At 54.1% G+C, this 22,542-nt stretch overlaps 7 protein-coding genes across 7 annotated transcripts; 6 read left to right on the forward strand and 1 right to left on the reverse strand.

Annotated features, from left to right (window-relative positions):
- Nucleotides 1–2,141: 2,141 nt before the first annotated feature.
- Nucleotides 2,142–4,297, forward strand: CABS01_00033 (LMBR1 domain-containing protein; the record flags this gene model as incomplete). Its single annotated transcript, XM_060533417.1, has 2 exons — nt 2,142–2,452; nt 2,509–4,297. 2 exons carry the CDS (start codon nt 2,142–2,144, stop codon nt 4,295–4,297), a joined length of 2,100 nt encoding a protein of 699 aa, XP_060405931.1.
- Nucleotides 4,298–4,837: 540 nt separating this feature from the next.
- CABS01_00034 (coiled-coil domain-containing protein 55) lies at nt 4,838–6,070 on the forward strand (the record flags this gene model as incomplete). The annotated part of the gene is made up of 1 exon (XM_060533418.1): nt 4,838–6,070. One exon carries the CDS (start codon nt 4,838–4,840, stop codon nt 6,068–6,070), a length of 1,233 nt encoding a protein of 410 aa, XP_060405932.1.
- Nucleotides 6,071–6,410: 340 nt separating this feature from the next.
- CABS01_00035 (mitochondrial import inner membrane translocase subunit TIM13) lies at nt 6,411–6,737 on the reverse strand (the record flags this gene model as incomplete). The annotated part of the gene is made up of 2 exons (XM_060533419.1): nt 6,411–6,584; nt 6,654–6,737. 2 exons carry the CDS (start codon nt 6,735–6,737, stop codon nt 6,411–6,413), a joined length of 258 nt encoding a protein of 85 aa, XP_060405933.1.
- A 717-nt stretch (nt 6,738–7,454) lies between these two features.
- On the forward strand, nt 7,455–8,702 carry CABS01_00036 (legume-like lectin family protein; the record flags this gene model as incomplete). The annotated part of the gene is made up of 4 exons (XM_060533420.1): nt 7,455–7,547; nt 7,637–7,660; nt 7,733–7,803; nt 7,919–8,702. 4 exons carry the CDS (start codon nt 7,455–7,457, stop codon nt 8,700–8,702), a joined length of 972 nt encoding a protein of 323 aa, XP_060405934.1.
- A 4,800-nt stretch (nt 8,703–13,502) lies between these two features.
- Nucleotides 13,503–15,278, forward strand: CABS01_00037 (uncharacterized protein; the record flags this gene model as incomplete). The annotated part of the gene is made up of 4 exons (XM_060533421.1): nt 13,503–14,435; nt 14,505–14,758; nt 14,821–15,195; nt 15,251–15,278. The coding sequence occupies 4 exons, from the start codon at nt 13,503–13,505 to the stop codon at nt 15,276–15,278; spliced, it is 1,590 nt and encodes a 529-aa protein (XP_060405935.1).
- Nucleotides 15,279–16,673: 1,395 nt separating this feature from the next.
- On the forward strand, nt 16,674–18,647 carry CABS01_00038 (uncharacterized protein; the record flags this gene model as incomplete). The annotated part of the gene is made up of 7 exons (XM_060533422.1): nt 16,674–16,760; nt 16,863–16,934; nt 17,025–17,086; nt 17,148–17,329; nt 17,395–17,999; nt 18,108–18,297; nt 18,403–18,647. 7 exons carry the CDS (start codon nt 16,674–16,676, stop codon nt 18,645–18,647), a joined length of 1,443 nt encoding a protein of 480 aa, XP_060405936.1.
- A 1,395-nt stretch (nt 18,648–20,042) lies between these two features.
- Nucleotides 20,043–22,342, forward strand: CABS01_00039 (phosphatidylinositol-specific phospholipase C; the record flags this gene model as incomplete). The annotated part of the gene is made up of 2 exons (XM_060533423.1): nt 20,043–21,762; nt 21,825–22,342. The coding sequence occupies 2 exons, from the start codon at nt 20,043–20,045 to the stop codon at nt 22,340–22,342; spliced, it is 2,238 nt and encodes a 745-aa protein (XP_060405937.1).
- Between the last annotated feature and the right edge of the window lie 200 nt (nt 22,343–22,542).

The raw sequence follows: 22,542 nt of genomic DNA on the forward strand, positions 1-22,542 counted from the left end.
GGTCTAATGTAGACGCTGGCTTTTGGTTTTGCATACTTTGTCTATACATTCGGAAGCGTGGAAGAGGTCGCTCCCCTGCATCCCTCTGCCTTATTCTTTCAGTGGAAAAGCTCATAGTCGCTGGGAGTAAAAAGCTCGTTCTTCACGACAAAAAAGATTTATTCTATTTCAATGTTTTTTCTTCTTCCTTCTCCGGTCTGTTTATGCGGTGATTGCGTTCTGGAGTTGGGATTGGGGGAAGGGGTTTCCCTCTTGGTTCCAGCATCACATCCCGTAAGGTAGGACGGCGGCGGCGGCACAACGGGTCGGGTTTGGGCTTTTTCATCTGGATGACGGTTGGGGGGGATAAGGGATCGGGATTTGACTACAAATTTCCCAGTACGCCTCAGTTGGGAGTCGGCGGGAGTCGCGAAAAGGAGCCGAAAAAGGAATTGGTGTCTAGGCGGCAACGGAGGAGGGAGCGCCTGTGGCGGAAGGGATTGTCGAAGTAAGAGAGTACGAGCGCATGAAAACTTTACTCTTTACACGTGTATTGATATTGTGAATATCCTGGATTAGGGAGGCAACCGGGGGGAACGACTGGAATTCAAATGCAAGTTTAGTTGTTTACAGTTTTTGCTGGAGGGCTTTGAATGTGATTGTTTGCACAAAAGTGAGTTGACTTCAAGGGGTTTGTAGTGACTCTTGTAGTCTATCGAGGACCTTTTCTGTTCGCGATGAGTTTCGACCAGGCGGGTTGATGACGGGATGGTAACTCGATGGCTGTCTTGTAAGTCTGCGAGACAAGGTCCCTCAAAAGTGTTGATCTACCTCCGTCGATAACCTCACTGGAGATATTACCACCCGTACGAGACGTAGACTGCGTATGTTGAGCTACTCCCAACAGGGTGAGAGTATTGTGGTAATTTGAGCGTGTTTAGTGACCTACCTAAGCGTGCTGAGATACTTGAAGCCGCCTTCCCACCGCACCTTTACTGCTTCGCGCAGGTGTACGTGGAAACAGACGTTTAGTATTTTACTATTGACTCGGTAGGTTGATGGTAAACGAGAGAGAAACCCTGGCAAGTCTTAAATACAGCCATACTCATGTACCAGATATCCTACGTAGGTTGGAGTAGGTCGTTGGACTGAAAATGGGGAACTAAGAACGATGCGTATAGGCCGTACTTGCGTAAGTTGATGCTGAAATCTGACAACTTGCCGTTCTCAAAGCTTTGGTTCTTGTTCGTGTTCTTGAAACTAAGGGATCTCGTATCATTTTAACTCTGGCTGTTGTGAACGATTGCCGAAACTGATAAAGAAAGCAATTATCACAACTCGATGCTGATATGCCTCGTTCAAGTTGCTCTCAGGATGTATTATTTGGGCGTAGCAGAGCAATTTGGCTTTGAAGCAGCTTGCCTCCAGGAAGCGAAGTAGCACTGAGATTGTTCCCTGTCTCTTAGATATCAACTACCTTACAACGCCGAATTGTTTCTGGGATTAATCTGTCGAGCGGCATAATCATAGTTCCCAATACCAAGAGGGAGACCGGCATTATAGAATAGACATTAACACCTCAAAATTTGCACTCGATGTTGAAAGACACATTGAATGAAACCAACGAAAACAGAGATCTTCAAATCGTGGCTTCTAAGAATACTTCCCCCTTTCGATAGCAGGGAAGGGACCTTGATCCGAAGTACAATCCCGCGCCTAGACCGGCTGCTTCAGCAGGAAAAGCGGATCTGCCGGGAGCGACGACTGGGACCCGGAAGGTCTTCATCAACTAAACTGGAGCGAAGAACACAAGGTGGACACCTGCGAGTGTAGTGCAGATGACGTAAACCCGCTCGTTTGCGGACCTTCCAACACCCCGGGTCCGTGCACATGACCTGGTCCTCGTAGATTGTAGTCTGATCCCCTGTGTCAAAACATTCCTATCCGCAGAGGGTGCGCATGCGCTTTCTTGGAGAGTCTTCCGGAAGCCTACAGATGTTCCCCCGTCTTCCGGCGCGCATTACGAAGCCTTCCTACCCAACGTAATTCTTTTTTTTCCCGCCCACAACGGAAGGAATACAACATCTGCGACGACAACCTTCGAAAGATCGATACAAGTTGGAAACGCAGCGCCTCATGGACGCTGTCTCGACCACGACACAATGTTCCACGTCGTGAGCGCCTCGTCGCCGGTGCCATCGGAAATCTTTGCGCTCCTTGCGCTCCTCGTCATTTCCGTCATCGTCCTACTGATTCTGCGCCATTTCCTACCCTTGCGAACAACTCCCGCATTCTACCTGGTTCCCATCTTCTTCGCATTATGGCTGCCCGCGTGCATGGTACTGCTCGTTCCGATCGATTTGGCCTCCAGCGCTAGGACCGACGATGAGGCCACGCGCGGTATCTGGCTCCCCCAGCGATTGCTGCTGGTGTCGTGGAGGATTACTTACTGGCTCACTTTTGCCTTGACATGGTGCGTGGCTCGCCGTAGTTGTTCCCCTTGGCCAGTTTGCTAAACATTTGTTACAGGTTCATCCTCCCCATCCTTGGCGAATACTCCGACTCCGGCTACCGCGAACCGCAAGACTGTCTCAAGTACTCACTCCGTCAAAATGCGCAATACCATGCGATGGTATTCGGATCTGCTGCCATCGGCCTCACGTACCTTTTCGCCAGATACGGCGTCGGCGCTTTCGAGTTCAAAGCCTCCTTCATGGCACTCGCATATTTCTACGGCTTAGTTTTCGCGATATACCTCATGGGACACGGCTTGGTCTCTGTGCCCCGGCGACTACTTCGGTACGCATCTATTAGCGGCAGACTGCGTCGACTACAGATTCGTGCACCGAAATTATACGAAAAGATGGAGGATTCCCTGCTGAACCTGGAGGATGTCGAATTACAAGTATCGGAGCTCGGCCGTCGGAAGACTGGCAGCGCAGTCAAATTTAGCGAGTGGATCGACGAGCTCGTTGAAAGCGCCAATATGCCCGAATCCCAGCCTCGCACCGTTGTTGGCGACACGCGCGCCCTGCCAACCGTTATCACGGAGAAGTTCATGGCGGACTTGTCCAGGAAGCTGATGCGAGCCCGCCACACACGGTCCCGTTACGTGAACGAGTGGAACGATTTGTTGAAGGATGCCTCTGACACGCAAGCAATTCTCGACTCCGCCGCCTCCAAGAAGCTGACGTTTGCCGCCCCTTCACCACACGCTGGGTTCTGGGATCGATTCACCGTCCACACGCCGTACTCCAGATATATTTACTACTACCATTTTGAGCCTTATGCCTGCATCGCCTTGGGCGTGTTCCTGGCAGCTGCTTCGGTTCTCATCATCTGGTCGGAGCTGGTCAAGGCCGCGTTCCCTCAGCTGTCCGTCATCCGTCTAACCGTTGTCCATCACTGGGTCGGAGAGAAGGGCCAAGTTGGTTTCGCTGGACAACTTATCTCGGTTCTCTGGCTACTCTACATGTGTGCGGCTACGTTTATCACCATGACGGAGGTGAAGACTTGGCGCGGGCGTGCGCTCGTGAAGCGCAATACGGCTTATGAATCAGCATTCTGGTATTCCGGACAAGTTGCGAAGCTCAGTGTTCCTCTGTCATACAACTTTATGACCTTCCTATCTGGCGAAATTTACAAGAAGACTCGATTCTATGGCTTCCTCGGGACGCTGGTCAACTTTACCCCATTGGGCCGCTGGGCAGACTACCTTTTCCCCGTTTTTGTACTGCTCCCAGTGGCGGCCACTCTATTTGGCTTGTACGGGAAGGTCAAGCGCATGTTTGGCTTCGGCGGCGAATTCATCGATGATGATGACGAGAACGGCGATGGACGAGTCTTTGGCACAGGGTCATGGAGGGAAGGTCGCGATCTCATTGAGCGCGAGCTGGGCGGCAACTCTGCCTTGCGTCGCCGTGAAGAGGCTTTCGCTAGGCTGGAGTCGGGCGGGAGATCCGCTCCTGTCCTGACGATTCCTGGCGGACGCAACGGCCTCGCCTCCTCTCCAGCAAGGTCTCCTGTGCGGGCCACTACTAACCGTCAATCGGGCCAATCGTCCCGAAACAGGCCGTACCGTGATGAGCCAGAGGAGGATCAGAACTTTTTCGAGTCTCTGGGCCATCGGATGAAGAACACGATGGACACCTTTGAGCCCCCACAATGGTTCCAGGACATCAAGAAACCCAAGTGGATGGGTGGCGATGATGACGAGCCAGGCAGCGGTAGCGGCAGTGGTAACGGTGGCGGGGTCGAGTCTGACATTCGACGATGGTTTGGCGGTGGCGGTAGTAGCGAAGGACGAGTCCGGCTGTGAATTCTCTTTTTCCCTTTGTTGCTTTTGAGTATCACCACGTTGCACGACATTTGGAGTCTCTACCAAGAGCTGGGGAGAACGCATCGTTCGGAGTTTTGGCTTCATCTTCCCACGCCTGGAGCTTTGGGACGTAGTCGTAACCAAACGCACCAAATTGGCAGGGGTAAATAGAATGGTTTAATAGCGGTGCGAGACCCAGCACCTATTTATGAGATAGAATTACGTTCCATAGATTCCCCATACGAAATCAAAGTAATAGTCAAATATGTCATGTGTATTGCAATGAATGTTCCGCATTCGGTGATCAGATTTCGAACAGGATGATATAACGATGCTGAAGCCGACCTTGGCCGTGTCGTTGACTGATTGATATAAGCTCCCCGACGAAGCCGGCCCCACTGCGGCTTCGGCAGGAAGCCGGGGTACAGCAGTCGGATGCATTAGTGGATGTGCCGGTGGACCGTGCACAATCTGCCTGAACTGCGCGACACACCTTTCGCCTTGGCTTTATTCTTCAACCCAACATCACCACATTACACAATGAGCAAACCAGGCTTATCGTTCGGCCTCAACTTAGGCAAGAAGCCCGGCGCATCCAAACCTGCGCCTGGAAAACGGAAGCCATTTGGCGCCACAGCGTTTGGCGGCGGCGACGACGACTCTGACAACGATGCACCCAACTCAGGAACCAAGATCGAGTCGTTAGACGAGCTAGGCGGTCTTGAAGTCGACTCCTCTTCCAGCAGACAAGACAGCGGAGGGAGGAAGAGCAAGCTCAAGAGCAAGAATGCCCTGCCGACACAACCGCCCGCGAGCAGAACCAAGAAGCAGGAGAGCGCCATGTTTGGCGACCTCTCGGGCTCGCTCACGTCCAAGAAGCACGCCGAGGCGGCGGAGGAGCTCGACCCGAGCGTGTACGACTACGATGGCGTGTACGAATCGTTTAAGCCGCAGAAGAAGACGACCAAGGAAGACGTGGAGAGGAAGCCTAAGTACATGAAGAGCCTGCTCGCGGCGGCCGACGTGCGGAAACGGGATGCGCTGATTGCGGAGGAGAAGAAGATTGCGAGGGAGCGGGAGGCTGAGGGCGAAGAGTATGCGGATAAGGAAAAGTTTGTCACGGAGGCGTATAAGAAGCAGCAGGAGGAGAACCGGCGGATCGAAGAGGAGGAGAGGAGGCGGGAGGAGGAGGAGGCCAAGAAGAACAAGACGGGCGGCATGAGCGCTTTTTACAAGAATCTCTTGAACAAGGGCGAAGAGAGGCATGCCGAGGTTGTGAGAGCGGCCGAGGACAAGGCCAAGGCCGGTCCGGCGGTACAAGAAGAAGACGATACATCGAAAGAGAAGTCTGAGGCCGATGTGGCGCGGGAGATCAACCAGAGAGGCGGCGCCGTTGCCGTCAACGAAGACGGGCAGGTGGTGGACAAGCGACAGCTGCTCAGGGGCGGTCTCAACGTCGGGGCCAAGAAGGAAGCGCAGGTCAGGGAGGAGGCTGCGCGGCCGAGGGAGAGCAGGCCGGAGCGCAGCGCCGGCACAGGTTTCGTCGGCTCCGGCGGCAAAGGCGCGATGCGGGAGCGGCAGACGAGGATGCTCGAGGCGCAGTTGGAGGCTGCCCTTAAACGGTCCCGCGAGGAGGAGGACGCGGAGCGCGAAAAGGTCGAGCGGGTCACCAAGACGAGGAAGACGGAGGGGGAGATCTCGAGTGCCAAGGAGCGGTACCTGGCGAGAAAGCGCGAGGCGGAGGAGGCGAAGAAGAAGGGCCTGGCGGAGTAAAAATTTCTACCTCTACAAGATACCCTGAGAAGCATACAACGGCTCGTTTCTCTATATGCATCTACGTTCTTCTTTCGGCGTAGCAGCATGTCTAGGCGCATCCCCCTTTCATTCGTTATGCTCTTTGACGCGAATCTTGTGTACATTTCGTTGATGTCCGATTCCCTGACGCAGTATGCTGCATCACTCCGCCATCGGAAGCTTTCCCTACTTCAGGAATCTCTTCCCTGACCTGAATGCCTTCATTGGACTTTACAAAGCCCCCTTTTCAGTATTGTTGTACAGTAATCGTACACGAACACATTCTCTAGTGTAGTTTCCTCATCATGCCAGAGTCGATTTAAAGGCTGGGGTTGCTGGACTCCTGCTTTATCCGTGCAATGTAGGCTTGGTTGACCTGGTTCCACGCCGACATGTACTTCTCCATGCACGAGGTCATGCAGGTCGTCTCGCCGCTGGACAGGGAGCTGCCGGGCTTGGGCACACACTTCTCAAAGCAGTTCTCTTGGAGTTTCTATTTGCAATTGCGTATTTAGCTCCCCGGTCTCTCGTAGAGGGCTTTCGGGAAGGCTGGGTGACTTACCTCAATGAGGACGCGGGCGTTGGCCAGGTTTGCCTCCTGGAGGACCTGCTTCATGACGGCATTCTTGACAGTTGTGGACTCCATTTTTTCGTCTGATTTTCTCAAGTCTTGCGGTATGACTGGGTATGAGTTGAAATAGGGAAAGGGAGAAAATTGCACTGGATTGACTAGAATAGTGACGTTCTTAACTGGCGATTGATGCGCCGAAATTGATCCCAAATGGCCGGCTAGCTTCGCATTGAAGCCGACTCTGGGAGAAAAAAAGTTGAAGTGGCTGGTGCTACAAGGCTGCTGTGGCGCAAGCGCAAAAGCCTGAGGCAGGGTTTCGATGTTCTGGCCTTCCTCTGGAAGTGACGCACCTCAGTGAGAAAAGCGGAAGCCCAGGGCCCACCCAATAGCGGTCGGAGGTGCGCTGTATTAGTTGGTGAATGGCAGGGTGCCTGGCCTGAAGCACACCTAGGCTCTAGCGTACAGCAGGGGTAGGAGCTCCAAAACGTGCTGACCCCAGGAATCAGGATCCATCAGCCAAAAAAAGAGGACAGCTAACGGCCTGAGAAGGGGACACACGAGCAAGCCAGCAAAACCCACCGGGCCACCACCACGACGTCCACAACCCCCTTCGACACGTTTTGCCGAAACGACGACGACGACGCCCTCTCCGTCGCTGGACATTGCGGCTCTATCCATTTTGCACCACCCGGCGGCCCTTTCTCCTCCTTCGTTCGCGACGCGCATCACCGTCTAATTCCTTTTCTCTTTTGGGTTTCCTCTCTTCGTTTCGAGCTTTAAGCAACCTCAGCCATGTGGTTCAAGCAGTCCCTTTCGGCCGTGTGGCTGGCCGCAATCGCCTTGGGCACCGCAAAGGCGGATGATGGAGAAGTCAAGAGCATTGCGGTTCGTTCCAACATCTTGTCCCCCTCAGCTGCAACACGAGTGTGCGCGCATGTTGTAGACAGAACGATGAAGCTGACTTTCTCGTTTAGCTCCGAACGCACTCCCTAAGCCAGGTTCGCGACTCCCGCGCTTTCCATGCGCCACCATAACCCCTGAGTGCACTTTACTGAGACTATTCGCGATAGCCCTACCTCGATTCCGATATGGCAAGTCGGTGGTACGACTTTGGCGGAGACACAATCATCAGGACGGACTCGTACGTTTTACACCTACTCTTTCCCTATCGAATCGGCTTGGAGATATGTTTCTTTGTGGCAGAAAGAAAAGAGGGAAAAGAAACCGAAGGCTAAGGCATAGGAACACGATTGCAGCTACATCCGATTGACATCCGACCGCCCGTCGCAGACCGGCTGGCTCTTCTCGAGAGTGCCTCTGACAGCGACCAACTGGGAGATTGAGGTCGAGTTCAAGATTCACGGCAAGAACCAGCTCTACGGCGACGGCTTCGCCATGTGGATCACCAAGAACCGCGGCCAGGCGGGACCCGTCTTTGGCAGCCCTGACAACTTTGACGGCCTCGGCATCTTCTTCGACACATACAAGAACAACCGCCCCGGCACCGTCTTCCCCTACGTCATGGCCATGTTCGGCGACGGCAAGACCTCCTACGACAAGGACAACGATGGCAAGAACACGGAGCTCGCCGGCTGCTCCGCGCGCGGCATTCGCCACGCGAGTGTGCCCACCAAGGCCAAGGTCACATACTTCCAGGACAAGCTCCTCAAGCTGGAGCTGCAGTACAAGACCGAAGGCGACTGGACCCTCTGCTTCGAGACCAACGAGCCCCCCGCGATTCCCCAGATCGCCTACCTCGGCTTCAGCGCCGAGACGGGCGAGCTCAGCGACAACCACGACATCATCTCGGTGCAGGCCAAGAACCTCTACACGACGCAGACCGGCAAGGGGACCAGTAAGACGACCCCCGGCAGCGGCAAGGGCAAGAAGGGATCTTCCTCGATCAAGAAGGACAGCGGCAGCGGCGGCAGCTGGACGTGGACCTTCTTCAAGGTCTTCCTCTTCTTTAGCGTCCTCGGCAGCGGCTACGTCGGTTACACTGCCTGGAGAGCAAAGAACGACAAGAGACATCGTTTCTAAACAAGTGTTGTTGATGGTGGGGGAAAAAAATCAGAGGGGGGAACAGCCCGTCGGGATGGATGAAATCTCTTATTATTTTGAGGGAGAGAATGACAAAAAGGGGGGGCAAAGCAGCTATTGATCTGATCGGGAAAAGATGACTGATACCGTACATACCAACACCGCAACACACACAAAGTCATGACTTTTGCATGATGGGGGAGGTTGAAGGCGGTGGAGGAGGGGGAAAGCAACCAACGTTTCCATGGTTACTATTTTCTCTCTCTGTCTCTCGTTTTTCTATCCCACATCATGCTTCTCGCTTTACGAATAACTCAGTCTGAGATGAATTCAATTGTATTGTATGACGGTTGGCCGGTTGATGGTGGTTCACATGTGCGGCCCGAGGAATGAATGACTATTAATTATTCCGACCGGAGTTTTTACCATCGGAATTATTGGCGGTATGTACTTAAGCATGGGCGATTACTTATTGCCAGAAACCAAGCTAGATGTAATTTGGCAAAAGCTGCGGGAAGTTTTCACTTGACCCGGTCGCCGGAGAGCTTAAAGATCTAAAGTCCAGACGACAAGGTCGGAATTCTACCGAGCTTGGAGATATAGTGTAAGGTGGGGGTGGGGGGACATGTCATGATGGCGCCAATATGTCAGACTGTAGTGCTTCATCCGGAGGATTACCTCAGAGGTGTAAGTTAAGGTAGCGAAAAAGTGGGTGGTGGTGTTGGGGGATTTGCTGGTTATCAATTTCTCTGGAGTTGTATCCGAGGATAATTGCTCGAGACCTGCTTCGGAAGTGACCGATACATCGGCTTGAACGGTATATTTGACTGTACGCCAAGGAACATCTGTGACCGTGTGTGAGATACGGCCAAGAGCAGACTGTGTGTATTTGTATGCAAGGGTCTCACAGACGTGGGGACGAAGCTGCTCGGAATTTGATACTTTGGCATCAGTGAAGTAGGTAGTGAGGATGACAGAGTTGAGTGGCGCGTGTTTGATCTGCCTCCAGCTTTCGCGGCCGTTCCCGGCGAAAGGTATCCGTGGTTGGAGGGATTTCCCATTGGAATGGGCGTTGTTGACCCGGGATCCGGGAAGGGGAATCGAGTGATAGGCCCGGGCTCGGATGGAAAGTTGGAACCGTACGAGAGAGACAGAACCGCTCTAGCTCATACTTATACTTATTCGAACAAGTTCCTGCCTCCCGCCCCAGCGAGGCGCGAGCGTTCCTCAATTTTGTTTCAGTTGATTTGAGGTACTGTGGTGGTAGTGGTGATTAGGCAGGGAGACGAGACAAGGAAAGCAAAACATGTAGATGGAGGGGCTAATGAGTTCTAGATCTAGATCCGCCGAGTCCCAGATTCAAATGTTGCGCATGCCGACTTTGGGCGGGATAAGGAGTTATAAACTTCCTGAATGGTGATTGAGGTGGTATGTAAGCGGCCAGGCTTTACTTGATATGGACAGGAAAGAGAGTCTGTGTGATATTTGGAGTCATTGGACGGGGGGGTTCAAGTTGGTTAAGGTTTGGACAAGACAGGTGCCTGGGAAGGGGGGGATTTGTTTGAGAGGTTGAGTGACGGTAGCGGTGAGCAGTCGGCTTGTTACGTGTGTCAGTTTGGCGCGAATCGCGGGATTGGAGTTGAGGGCCTGAGAGGAATGCGGATGTGATTAGTGGTGGACGTGGGGGTGGTTCTTTGGGATCTATCGATGGCGAGTGCGGAAGGATTGGGAGGTAGTTGGTGAAGATGATGGGAACTTGAGAGGTGGAGACGAATTGGAATCAAATGTCAATCCGTCGAGGCTCGCAGTTTGACAGCAATTGGGGCAGTACGATGGTAGTAGAGGCAGGTGTGCCTGGATTGGCGGCTGGCCAAGGTAAGGTAAAATGGAAGGTACCTTGCGTCTGACCCTTTCCCACTATTTCAGGTGAGGTCGTCGGCAACGGCACGTCACTGGTCCTTCAATTCGCCTCGAGTGAGGGGTCATTCGCTCTAGCTACATACCTTACCTGGCAGCTGCTCTGGCCGGATGGGGGTAAATGACACCAAACTGAAGGCAAGAGCTCCATGGCAGAATATCACCCCGCCTTCCTTTGACATGTACCTCCCGAGAGGTACCTACCTTTACTGCAGCATCTGAGGTAGGAACTTCAGCTTAGGTAATATATGTATGTACAGCACCCTGTGGCATACATCAGATAGGTACCCGACGGGCACTGGCACTTAGGTAGACTTCCGCACTCGTCCAAAGCACAGAGATTGGTGAGAGAGAGAGAGAGGTCAGGTATCCGGTGTTGCTGGGTAGAGTTGCTCGCTCGATTCAGGTTGGAATCCAGTCTTAATGTCGGTCCAATGTCGAGCGTGCTGGCCAGCCCCGGCAGCTTGTCTCTGTTTGCTGCCACTACGACCCCGTCGAGATTCAGGTTGGGTTACTCGGCCTGCCCCTACCCCACCTCTACTGGGCTTGTTGCTCGATTGCTGCGGTGCGCCTTGCTCGATCTTGGTGGGGGAGAGGCGAGACTCACCATTTGCACTTTGTACCTTGTTCGTGGCATCAGGGCAAGAACAGCATGTACCAGTCGACGACTTTCAAATGTTCTCTCTCTATCTCTCTCTCTATCTCTCTTGGCCAGTTGAAACTGACGTGAACAATCCTCGGATATACGGGTACAGAGATGGAGAAACCAAGGACAGCTCAGACAGACCAGACAGATAGCTAGACATACACACATGCCATGTTGGATGCCCCGCGTTCAACCGAGTCCAAGATCAGCTCTTATGCATGCACGCTGCCTCCCGCTTGTCTCTCTCAGTGTCTCTCTTCCCTTCCTATTGTAACCCAGCCAGGCCTTTTGCACAATGTACCTATGCCACTAGGTATGGCTATGGGGTATGGACTGAACTGGGAACAGGATCGGCCGTCCTTTCCAGCTTGTTCTCGACCCTCTCTGGGCTCGTAGAGTGCTGCCCTCGGCTGTGCCATCTCGATACCGATTGGACGGTGCCGTACTCGGCCTGCCAATGGTTACGATGCTCTTCCCTGCCCACGCCGTTCCCGTCTAAACGCGGGCGTCAACCAGACTGAACCACTTCCGCCTCCGCTCACCTACTGCGTATGTGTAGGTACTTTCACGTCCACCTTCACGGCCGCCGCCAGCAGAAGCTCAACCTTACCTTACCTTCCCACTTATGTATTCGTAGTATGTAGGTAGCATACCTACCTTACCTTGCCTTACTCACTCCCCCTCCGACATCCGTACGCAGCAGCTTGCAGTAGCTCTTTGCTCTTCCCGATTAACCCTTTTGCTACTACATCATCATCGACCTCAGCTTCCACTGGCTGCCCTTCTCCTCCCTCTTTCTCTCTTTCTCTTCTCTTCCCTTCCTTGTCCCCCTCTCTCTCTCTCTCTACCTCTACCCACCTTATCCTCTGTCCCTGTGGTTCCTTCATCCCTCAATCCTAGCTTCCCTCGAAACGCCCAAGAACACCATCATTCAATCGAGCTTCTTGGTGACCCCAATACAACCCAATTGATTACTACGAGCCGTCGTTTAATCTTTTGGGTCCCATCTTGTCTCCATTTATCGGTGCGCGCAACGACTCAGTCACCACTTGCTCCGCTCACCCATTCGCCCAGACGAAGCAAGAGATCCCGCACCTTGCTCACTCATCCAGCGGGCCCTTGTCCCCGAAACCCTCAGACGCGGACGCAGACGCAGCCGCCGCCGCTATCATTCGAGCCCATTCATCTGTCACTTCCGACCAGGGAAAAAGCAACAACGAACGACCTGACCAGCACCTGCTCGCACCAAGACCAAGCAAGACCAGATCCCACATCAGACCAGGCCGGATACATCCCACATTGCCAGGCCCTGCCTTCTTACACCTTGCCTTGCCTCTTGAGTCTTGAGTCTTGTCACCTTTCCACAAGTTACGACGCAACCAGACCCCTGGAAGAAGAAGCAGTGTGCCAGCTTGAATCATCCATCTGTTCGTCTCCCCGCCCTTCCCCCTCCATTCCAGCTGTCTCCAACAATTCCTCCTCAAATCCGCCCTCTTTGATTCCTCCTTTGTTGTTGTGGCTACACTACACTACACTACACTCACTTCTCTCACAACCTCTATCCCTGGACCTGTGCCGCCTTGTCCCGCCCTTTGACCCTGCACTCGGTTGCTTCATTGGTTAAGCTTCCCATCTGCGGCGTAAACTTACACACTACTTTTTGGGTGCAGCCTCCCAAGAAAATAGAAAGCTCCCGATTTTCTCGCTTTTAAGTCGGCCAAATACCAATTACGATTGCCATTCCGTGGTCAACTGAATTGGGACGGGTTTGCTTTACCTGCGTGCTTGCTCCCTGCTCGTAGTACCTGACTTTGAAGGACTCTCAGAATTGTACGTTTCTTCCCCTTGAATCGAATGCTGTTAGAGCTTTCCCGCTCTTCCCTTCCATCCCGGTTTACCTTTTTCCCCTTGATCGAAAAGTATGCGCCAAACCTGGCCCCATTGTTCCTAACGACAATAGGCGCAGCTTTTCCACTTGTACTTGAAAGCGTACCTTAGCAGGACAGAAGCAAAAGCACAGCTTTCCCCGCGCTCCTCTTTCGGCCAATTCACTGCTCACCTCACACCCCCAAAAAAGGACACGACCAGCGCAACCGGGCTGTCCCTTGGAGCGACGAATCACTTTGCGGCCGTTCCTCCCCCATCATCCAACTGCAAACGTCGTGGGCCCTTGACCTGCGCTTCTACGCCATTTCCTCACGGGGCACGCAGCCCTTCGTCCTTTCCCCGACTTTCATATGCCTACCCTCGGGTTTCTCAAGAAAAAGCGGACGAGGGAGGGTAATCAAGACTCTCAAGGCTCTAGTCTACCCACCAGCCCGGTAACGCCTACCTCCTCCAAGCCTTTCGACAGTTCCATCTCGACTACCTTATCGTCTCTCTCCTCAAACTCCCAGCCGCCTTCCCTGCCTGCACTGAAGCAGCAGGAAGATTTGGATTTGACCTCGTCTTCCGACGGGGCCAAGCAGCAGCAGATGTATCCTGTCACTGTCCACCCACCCAACCAGTCGGGCTCTCACCAGCCGCACTACAATCAACAAGGTGGATCGCAACAGAACCTCCCAAGCATCAACAACCTCATCAATCCGACTCAGCATGACGGCTCGAACAACGGACATACCTCCAACAACAATTACCTAGCCCAGCCGACCCAACCCTCCCAACCGAACCCGAGCCCCGGAAGCGATCCCGCGCGACTTCAACAGCAGCAAGCTCAGTCGATGCTACACCCGCCCCAGCCGCCACAACATCAGCAGCAGCAGCAGCAGCAGCAACAGCAGAGCCATCAGCATCAGCAACAACAACAGCAGCAGCAGCAGCACGGCATGCCACAACAGGTCTCGGACCAGCAGGTCCGTCAGACCAAGGGGAAATATACGTTGACCGACTTTGACATCTTGCGAACGTTGGGAACTGGTAGTTTCGGAAGAGTGCACCTGGTGCAGTCCAAGCACAACCAGCGCTTCTATGCCGTCAAGGTGCTGAAGAAGGCGCAGGTCGTCAAGATGAAGCAGGTCGAACACACCAATGACGAGAGGAAGATGTTGGGCGAGGTCAAACACCCGTTCCTAATCACGCTATGGGGCACATTCCAGGACTCGAAAAACTTGTACATGGTGATGGACTTTGTTGAAGGTGGTGAGCTGTTTTCGCTGCTGAGAAAGTCCGGGGTAAGTTGCAATCTTAATTGATTTTGATTCCTGCTGGCCCGAGCTAACCCAGCTGATCCCTTTCCACAGCGCTTTCCTAACCCTGTCGCGAAATTCTACGCCGCCGAAGTCACGTTAGCGCTCGAGTATATGCACTCGAGGAACATCATCTACAGAGATCTCAAGCCAGAGAACCTGCTGCTCGACCGGCATGGACACCTTAAGATAACAGATTTTGGTTTCGCCAAGCGAGTGCCGGACAAGACATGGACGCTTTGTGGTACTCCAGACTATCTGGCCCCCGAGGTAGTCTCGAACAAGGGCTACAACAAATCTGTAGATTGGTAAGGTGGCCTTTTCACAAAAAGTTGCAGTTCTTTCACAATTGCTAACCCCCCGGTCTTAGGTGGTCTCTGGGAATCTTGATATACGAGATGCTGTGCGGATACACACCGTTCTGGGACAGCGGGTCGCCAATGAAGATTTACGAAAATATCCTCAAGGGCAAGGTGAAATACCCTGCCTATATCAACCCGGATGCGCAGGATCTGTTGGAGAAGCTGATCACAGCGGATCTCACCAAGCGGTTGGGTAACCTGTACGCTGGTCCAAACGATGTCAAGAACCACCCGTGGTTCACCGAGGTCACATGGGACAGGCTGGCTCGCAAGGACATTGATGCGCCGTACACTCCCCCGGTCAAGGCAGGCGCCGGTGATGCCAGCCAGTTTGACAGATACCCCGAGGATCCCGAACGATACGGTTCAGCCGGACACGACGAGTGAGTTCTCTTTTCGAGCTTGTGAGATGTGACCTTTGCTAACGCTATGCTCCAGATATGGCCATCTTTTTACCGACTTCTAATGTCTCGCCTGAGTACGAGTTGAGCTGCCAGCAAAGGTGGACTTGTGGGCCTCGGTCTACGAGCAGTGTTTGAATAGTATATGATACCTGGTAGAAGAAGCCAGAGTCTCGATAGGGATGTCTGCAGTGCTTTGGGCGCCCGGTCGACGGTTTGGAAAACAAAAAAGGTAAGGACAGCAACGAAAGGGGGGGGGGGGGCATTGGGTTGAAGGCTCGAACGGTCCTGGAAAGATGGCAAAGCGCAAGAAGAGCAGACTTGTCACCGTATCACTTGGTTACATCAATACCTAACAACGATTATATTCCAATTGGCCTGGCGGCAGAGCTTTCGATTTCTAAGGTGTCGCGGTACTACCCATGGAGGCCGCCGGTCGCAATCCTTGGCAAATGAGATGGGCCTAGACGGAGATATCCAGGGCGGCGAGGTGGAGATTGGCCAGAAATGTGCAAAAGTGCATAAGATTTCCGGTCTACAAACCTCGACATTCGCGATGCCTTTTGGGTAAGCGGAAGCTTTTGCTGCAGCATCGTGCATACTGATCTGCGTTTCTGCATTCCCGTTGAATGTGCGTGATGCTGCAGTTATCAATGTTTGGTTCAGTTGGGCGTGTGGGTAAGAATTGGCGATCTTGAGGACGTACTTTGCAGCGTGGCAGCTCTATGAAGTCGCCCACCTCCCCCCACGCTTTGGGTGAGCTAAGCGTCCAAACAAGCTCCAATGGGCCCCTTATCCGGGCCTGTTAATGCAGAGAGAAACAGCGGTTCGTTCTGGCGGTGACAGAGTGGAGGTGCGGGGATTGGGGCAGGGGCCGCGGGACGAAAGTGTCGTCGGGTCGGCTCCATCGCTCAGGGGACCTTAGTACTAGCCCAGTCCTGATTCTGATGTTCAGAGAGGGCCTAGAGGCTTCAAGCTTTGGTAGGCGATATGAGGAAACCCGCCCAAATCACCGAAATCTTACCTTTGGCCCTTGTTACCATGCGCTGTCAAGCTGTGGCAAGGTGAGTGTATCCAGTGAGCGATTTCACCGGGGGATTCGAGGTTGTGGTATCCGTACGGATGCTGTAAACTTGACCAATTACAAGGCGGGTTACTTTGGAGTGCAGATTGTTGCATGGGCCGGACTGGACCTGGCCCCGAAAAAGACCACCACCGCTGCTGCTCTCTTGCAGCAGACATGGTGCAAAGTCACGGGGCTGGGCGCGGCTTATGAAAGGAGCCCGGTCTGGAGCCATGAACTCAACCTGCAGGAGCCTCCAGACCTCTTTTTATTTTATTTCCCTTTTCGCTTTCTGAGAGTAGCCTTGCTGTTGATTTGTCTTCCCCCCCCTCATCCCGTGGAATAATTGCACTGAAGCGTGGCTGGGTAACGGCTCAACTGGTTCAACTGGTTCAAGATGGACGACTACATGTTCCGCGAACATGTCAGCAAGTGCCGCCAAGTCTCGGAGGCAACGCACTATGTCGAAATTCTCAACTACTCGGTGAGTTGCCAATCATGCGCCCATCCAACGAGGAAAACAACAGGATGGGGGGCCTCGGGCACAGCTGTGACATTCATGGTCGTAGACTAACTCAATTGATAGGACCCTTTTTACAATTCGTGCGAGGAGCATCCCTTGACCATGGATGAGTTTGATAACTTCTTGCATCGCCGGGTATGGACGGAAACCGTGTAATTGTTGCTCACGCTCAGTGAGATTGAGCTTCGTGAGAGCTGTTTATCACTAACACTGTACATCTGACAGGGCGCTTTTGAGCCACCGAAGCTGAAGGAGGGCGTCAAACTGCTCAATGGCATTCGATTGGTGTCCGCAATTCCCCATCCATCCATCTTGCTCACATTAGAGCTTCAAACTGACCCATCCCAGGCTTCAAAAAAATGCCAAGCACAAGGACACATTTACGCCTCACACCATCTCCTTCACTGCGGATGCATACCAATCCATGGTCCGGGCTATGCGACTGCCCTTCAGAGCCATCGAGGGTACCAGCGTCGTCGGCCCCTTTTTCTGGTGCGCTTATGACCAGGACGATGAGGATCCCACTTTGCGTTGGTGTTGTCCTTTCCCCATTGAGTCGAGAGAGTAACACCAATCAACTAATGCCGCTATCCAGAAATCATTTTCCGCAAGTCCGACGTCCGGAAGAAGGGCAAGACGCGCGGGTGGGAGCTCATGCTCTCCCACTGCTTCAGCAGCGGCATCACGTCGGGCTACGTCAAGGGCACCCCAAGCTCCGACATTGTCGCCGCCATCCAGCACCTCACCTTTTGCGCCCAGCAGGCCGGCCACCCGATGCTCCTCCCCATCATCATCCTCTCGCACGACCTGTCGTCGACGACGGACCAGAAGCAGCGAGACGCGCGCGACTGGCTGCGCAAGCTGGAGCACGCCGTCAGCATGCGCAACGAGATTGAGGATGAGGAGGGGTACGTCAGCCAGGACGGGCACCTCGAGGTCGACGCCATCAGCCGCGATCTCGTCGAGTGCCATAGTCAGGTTCTCTGGAAGCGGCCGCAGGCGTACCAGGCCATCGTCAAGGAGATTGATGCCGGGTTGGTCAAGTTCAAGGAGAAGGTGCCCAAGGAGCACGATACGCCGCTGATTGATAAGCTCCACCGGAGCATGGTGGCGCGGTTACAGTTTTACAGCTTGAAGTTGACGGGAATTGAGAATTATCAGGCGACGACGTTGGAGAGGTTGCATATACAGCGTAGTGCGGTATGTTTGTATCGACACCCTACCCTGGCTCCCTGCCTACTTCTTTGGGAACCGGGAGCCGTTGGGATACGGTTGCTCTTCGAGGGGAAATGCTGACGATCGAGACAGCTGTATAACCTGCTTTCCCAACGAGAGTCCAAGATTCAGTTCCAAATGGCTGGTGAGCAGCGACGACTTGCGCATGCGAGTAAGCGAGACAGCACGGCGATGAAGACGATTTCGCTACTCGGTGCCGTTTTCCTTCCCGGCACGTTTCTCGCGTCTGTTTTCAGCATGACGTTCTTCGACTTTGCCAAAGGTACGTAGTGTGGCCTTCTTGTAATAAAAACACAACAATCTCGACATAGGGGGGCTAGGTTGTTCCCGTCAAAAAGTATTTGTTGTTTGCTGACTGCCAGGGTAGACGCCGACCCCGTCATCTCGAAGGAGTTGTGGGTGTACTTCGCCATCACTGTGCCTCTGACGATTCTCATCGTCGGCGGGTGGATCGTGTTTGACAGGCGGCGCGAGAGCCAGTTCCGCGTCGAGGACGCCGACCTGGAGAAGAATATTGAGCACATGGAGGCGGATATCATGGCCATGATGAGGAAGCGGACGATGAGCAAGGCGAATACCTGGACTTCGGTCACGTCGCCCATACGGCCATGATGGGCGATGGGCATGTCTCGTGGTGTCAATGTGATAAAAGGGATTTGTGAGAGAGAGACGACTTTAACATTCTGAAGAGGTAAGTATATAGATGGTGGATGGATTTTGTGTAAACTATCGCTATCACGCCTTATGACCTGACGACATTCATGAGCGAACCATATTATAACAGAATTTGAGCGACATACATATACACATGTGTAATACTAGCATTAGTGAGCTGGCAATCGAGTGATTGGACGATATGTATCTCTGCACCACATGAATCTCAAAGATAAAGTGAGCCAGGATGAACGCGAGCCTGAGCATGAGTTTGGCCCACACCCTGAAGCCGGTGCGGCCCGTCCCTCATGGTTATGCTCGAACGGTTTTGAGCATAGTTGCAAGGCCTCGATCATAGAAATGGAGATTTCTCATGTAATTTCAATTGACATTGTAAATCGTTGTAACCTGTACTTGTCACTACGTTGAGTCTATAAGCACCAACTTGAGATTGGAGCTGGACGATACAGGGATAATGTTGCAGACGAAAAGAACCGGCACTAACAACAATGAGGGGTTCAACTTAGTAAGGTAGGTAATATGGCGGGGTTGACACTATCGATAAGAGGATGGGGGCAGGGGGCCGCCAAGGGGTCAGGTTTCTTTGCGGTGAGGTTCTGGGCTCCAGGTTTTGCTGTTTCTTTACCGCTAAAAAGAACCCTGTGACGACATCCCACAGCATCCATGGGAAGGGGGGCAAGGAGACTGACTGTCACTGGACGGGACGCCTCAGCTCACCACAGTCCATGAGCGAGCTTTATACCGGCCCCCCTGAAGAAGAGAAAGGAGAACCACTTAGGTCTAGGCTGGTCGTGTTCCCACCCCTTGCCAAGCTGAAACATAACTGGATTTTCTATTTTTTGCCCAAGCGGCGTAGCGGGTCAAAAATCAAGATTGAATGGCAGTCGTTTCCTAGGTCCCCTACCCATGGATCATCACCCACGACTGGACCTCTTTTTTGCCGGGGAAGGGGAAGCTTGGGGCGCGGGTTGACGTACTGCCCACATATTGACATTAGGACCTTCGGGACAGCGAGCCGAGTACCTAGTCAGAGTAGCTTGGCCTTTTGGCTTGACTTACGTAGCTCCTGTAGCTCTCTTAACCTGGAAACCTTTTCTACGTTTTTTGTAGTATCACAAGCTCGCGCTACCTATGCCTAGTGGCTGATTGATACCGGGACACGAGACGCGGATTGTATCTCGTGGTTCAGCTTGCATCATCCATCGTCTCACTATTCTTGTTTTGTCGCCGTTCATCACAAATTTATTCCTGATCACCATTTTTGAACCACTCCTCTCCTCTGTCTCTCCTCTTCACCGCCTTATCAAAGCCATCACTACAAAAAAACAGATCATGGCGGACGCAGCAGCACCAACAGCGCCGGCAGCGGCAACAGCACCGGCAGCAGCCCCCCTACCCCAGGGCACCATCGTGTCCGCAACATCGGACCCTTCCAAGCCCTCGCTGCGATACCAGGCCGGCGGCGGTGCCAGCGAGACGGAGCGCACCGTCAAGACGCTCGGCGACTCGGTCATACCGCACCTGACAAAGATCTTCAACGTCCACGCCGGCCAGGACGACAAGAAGTGGCACAAGGAGCAGATTGCCTCGTTTGTGAAGAACGTCCAGGCCGAGGAGACGCCCGAGTGCCTGGTGGCCAACACATCTGAAGCAGCAGCAGCAGGAGGAGCAGCAGCTTCACCGCCAGAGGAACTCGACTTCAACGGCTTCCTCAACTACATGACCTCGTCCGCCTCGGCCATTACCAGACCCGTTCACGAGGAGGACCTGTCGTACCCGCTCTCGAGCTACTTTATCAGCTCCAGCCACAACACCTACCTGACGGGAAACCAGCTGTACAGCGAGTCGAGCACTGACGCGTACAGGAACGTGCTGGTGAGGGGTTGCCGGTGTATCGAGATTGACGTCTGGGACGGCGACGACTCGGACAATGAGGATGGCACGTCGGTGAGCAGCAGTGACGAGGAGGCCGTTGCCGCGGCTGCTGCTTCGGGGCAGGCGAAGCCGAAGAAGGAGAAGAGGAGCAAGCTTGCGATGCTCAGGGATAAGATGCCCGGGTCGCTGGCGAGTAGGCTGGAGAAGACTTCGTTGGGGAAGAAGATGGATGAGAGGATTGAAAAGTCCACGAGCCCGCCGACGGAGACGGCCACCACCCGGTCAGCTGGCACTACTGCCGCTCCCGCTCCATCTACGGCTACGGCTACCGCCTCTGCCGCGGAGAGCACCGCCGCTTCAACCACCCCCAAGGAAACGGCACTCGGGACGGAGCAGCCGCCGCTGCAAAAGACCCCTTCGCCGAGGATGTTCCCCATCGAACCCCAGGTCTTCCACGGCTACACCCTCACCAAGGAGGTGCCCTTCCGGCATGTCTGCGAGACGATCCGCGACTATGGTTTCCACTCGGCCGACACGCCCCTCATTGTCAGTCTCGAAGTGCACTGCAGCGCCGAGCAGCAGGAGATCATGGTGAAGATCATGGAGGATACCTGGGCTGGCCTGCTCGTTCCCACCCCGGACGTCGACGCCCCCGAGCTGCCGCGGCCTGCGGACCTAATGGGCAAGATCCTCGTGAAAGTCAAGTACGCACCACCGCCGGGGGGCTCTGGCGTGACTGGCGCGCAGGACGAAGACTCGGAGGAGGACGGCAAGACCACGCCACCGGCACCACCACCAAAAAGCAAAAAGGCGGCGGCGAAACCGTCCAAAATCATCCAGGCGCTCAGCAGGCTGGGCGTCTACACCCGCGGCGTGTCCTTCAAGTCCCTCACGCAGCCCGAGGCCTCGATGCCGACGCACATCTTCTCGCTGTCGGAGAAGGGCGTCATGGAGGTGCACGAGAAGCAGGGAGACGCGCTCTTCCACCACAATCGGCACTACCTGATGCGCGCGTACCCGTCGGGCCTGCGCATCGGGTCGTCCAACCTCGACGCGGCCGTCTTCTGGCGCAGGGGCATCCAGATTGTTGCGCTCAACTGGCAGAACTGGGACGAGGGGATGATGCTCAACGAGGGCATGTTTGCGGGTACCAAGGGTTATGTTTTGAAGCCTGAGGGTTGGTCATCCTTTTTTCCCTAATCATCTCTACGAGTATCTCATACTAACATCAATCCACAGGATACCGTTGCCTCAAAACCGGCTCTACCCCAGACCCGTCCTCGCCCACCACCCCGCAAATCACCTACAAAACCCTCGACCTGCAGATCGACGTCCTCGCAGCCCAGAACCTGCCCCTCCCGCCAGGCGACACCCGCATCTCGGGCTTCAAGCCCTACGTCAAGGTCGAGATCCACGTCGAGTCCCCCGAGGAGCGTCTCCCGGGCGCACACATCAAGGACGACGGCCGCGAGCGCGAGGGCGAGTACAAGGCCAAGACCAAGTCGAACCGCGGCGTCGACCCGGATTTCAAGGGGGAGAGCTTGCAGTTCGCGGGGGTGCCGGGCGTGGTCGAGGCGCTGACGTTTGTGAGGTTCACCGTTAGGGACGACGAGATTGGGCGGGATGATCTGGCTGCGTGGGCGGCGGTGCGGTTGGATCGGTTGAGGGCCGGGTACAGGTTTGTGCATCTCATGGATTGCGAGGGACGGTTGACGGACGGGGTTGTGCTTGTGAGGGTTACCAAGAAGTTGACGTGAGTTTTGTTGGTCCCCTTCCCGTCTCTTGGGAGGGCGGTGGTTTGAATGGGTCGAGGTGTTTCCATAGCGTAGCATTATTAGCATTCAAATTGGAGCATCATTATCAGATTGTGGCTTTCACTTTCTAGGTACCTGTGTAAATATGGATTCATATCGGATCACTCATTAACAAATAAGCTCCGCTAAACACCAGAGAATCC

Source organism: Colletotrichum abscissum, assembly GCF_030869225.1.
Source record: "Colletotrichum abscissum strain IMI 504890 chromosome Unknown Scaffold_1.1, whole genome shotgun sequence".
NCBI classification, from domain to species: domain Eukaryota; kingdom Fungi; phylum Ascomycota; class Sordariomycetes; order Glomerellales; family Glomerellaceae; genus Colletotrichum; species Colletotrichum abscissum.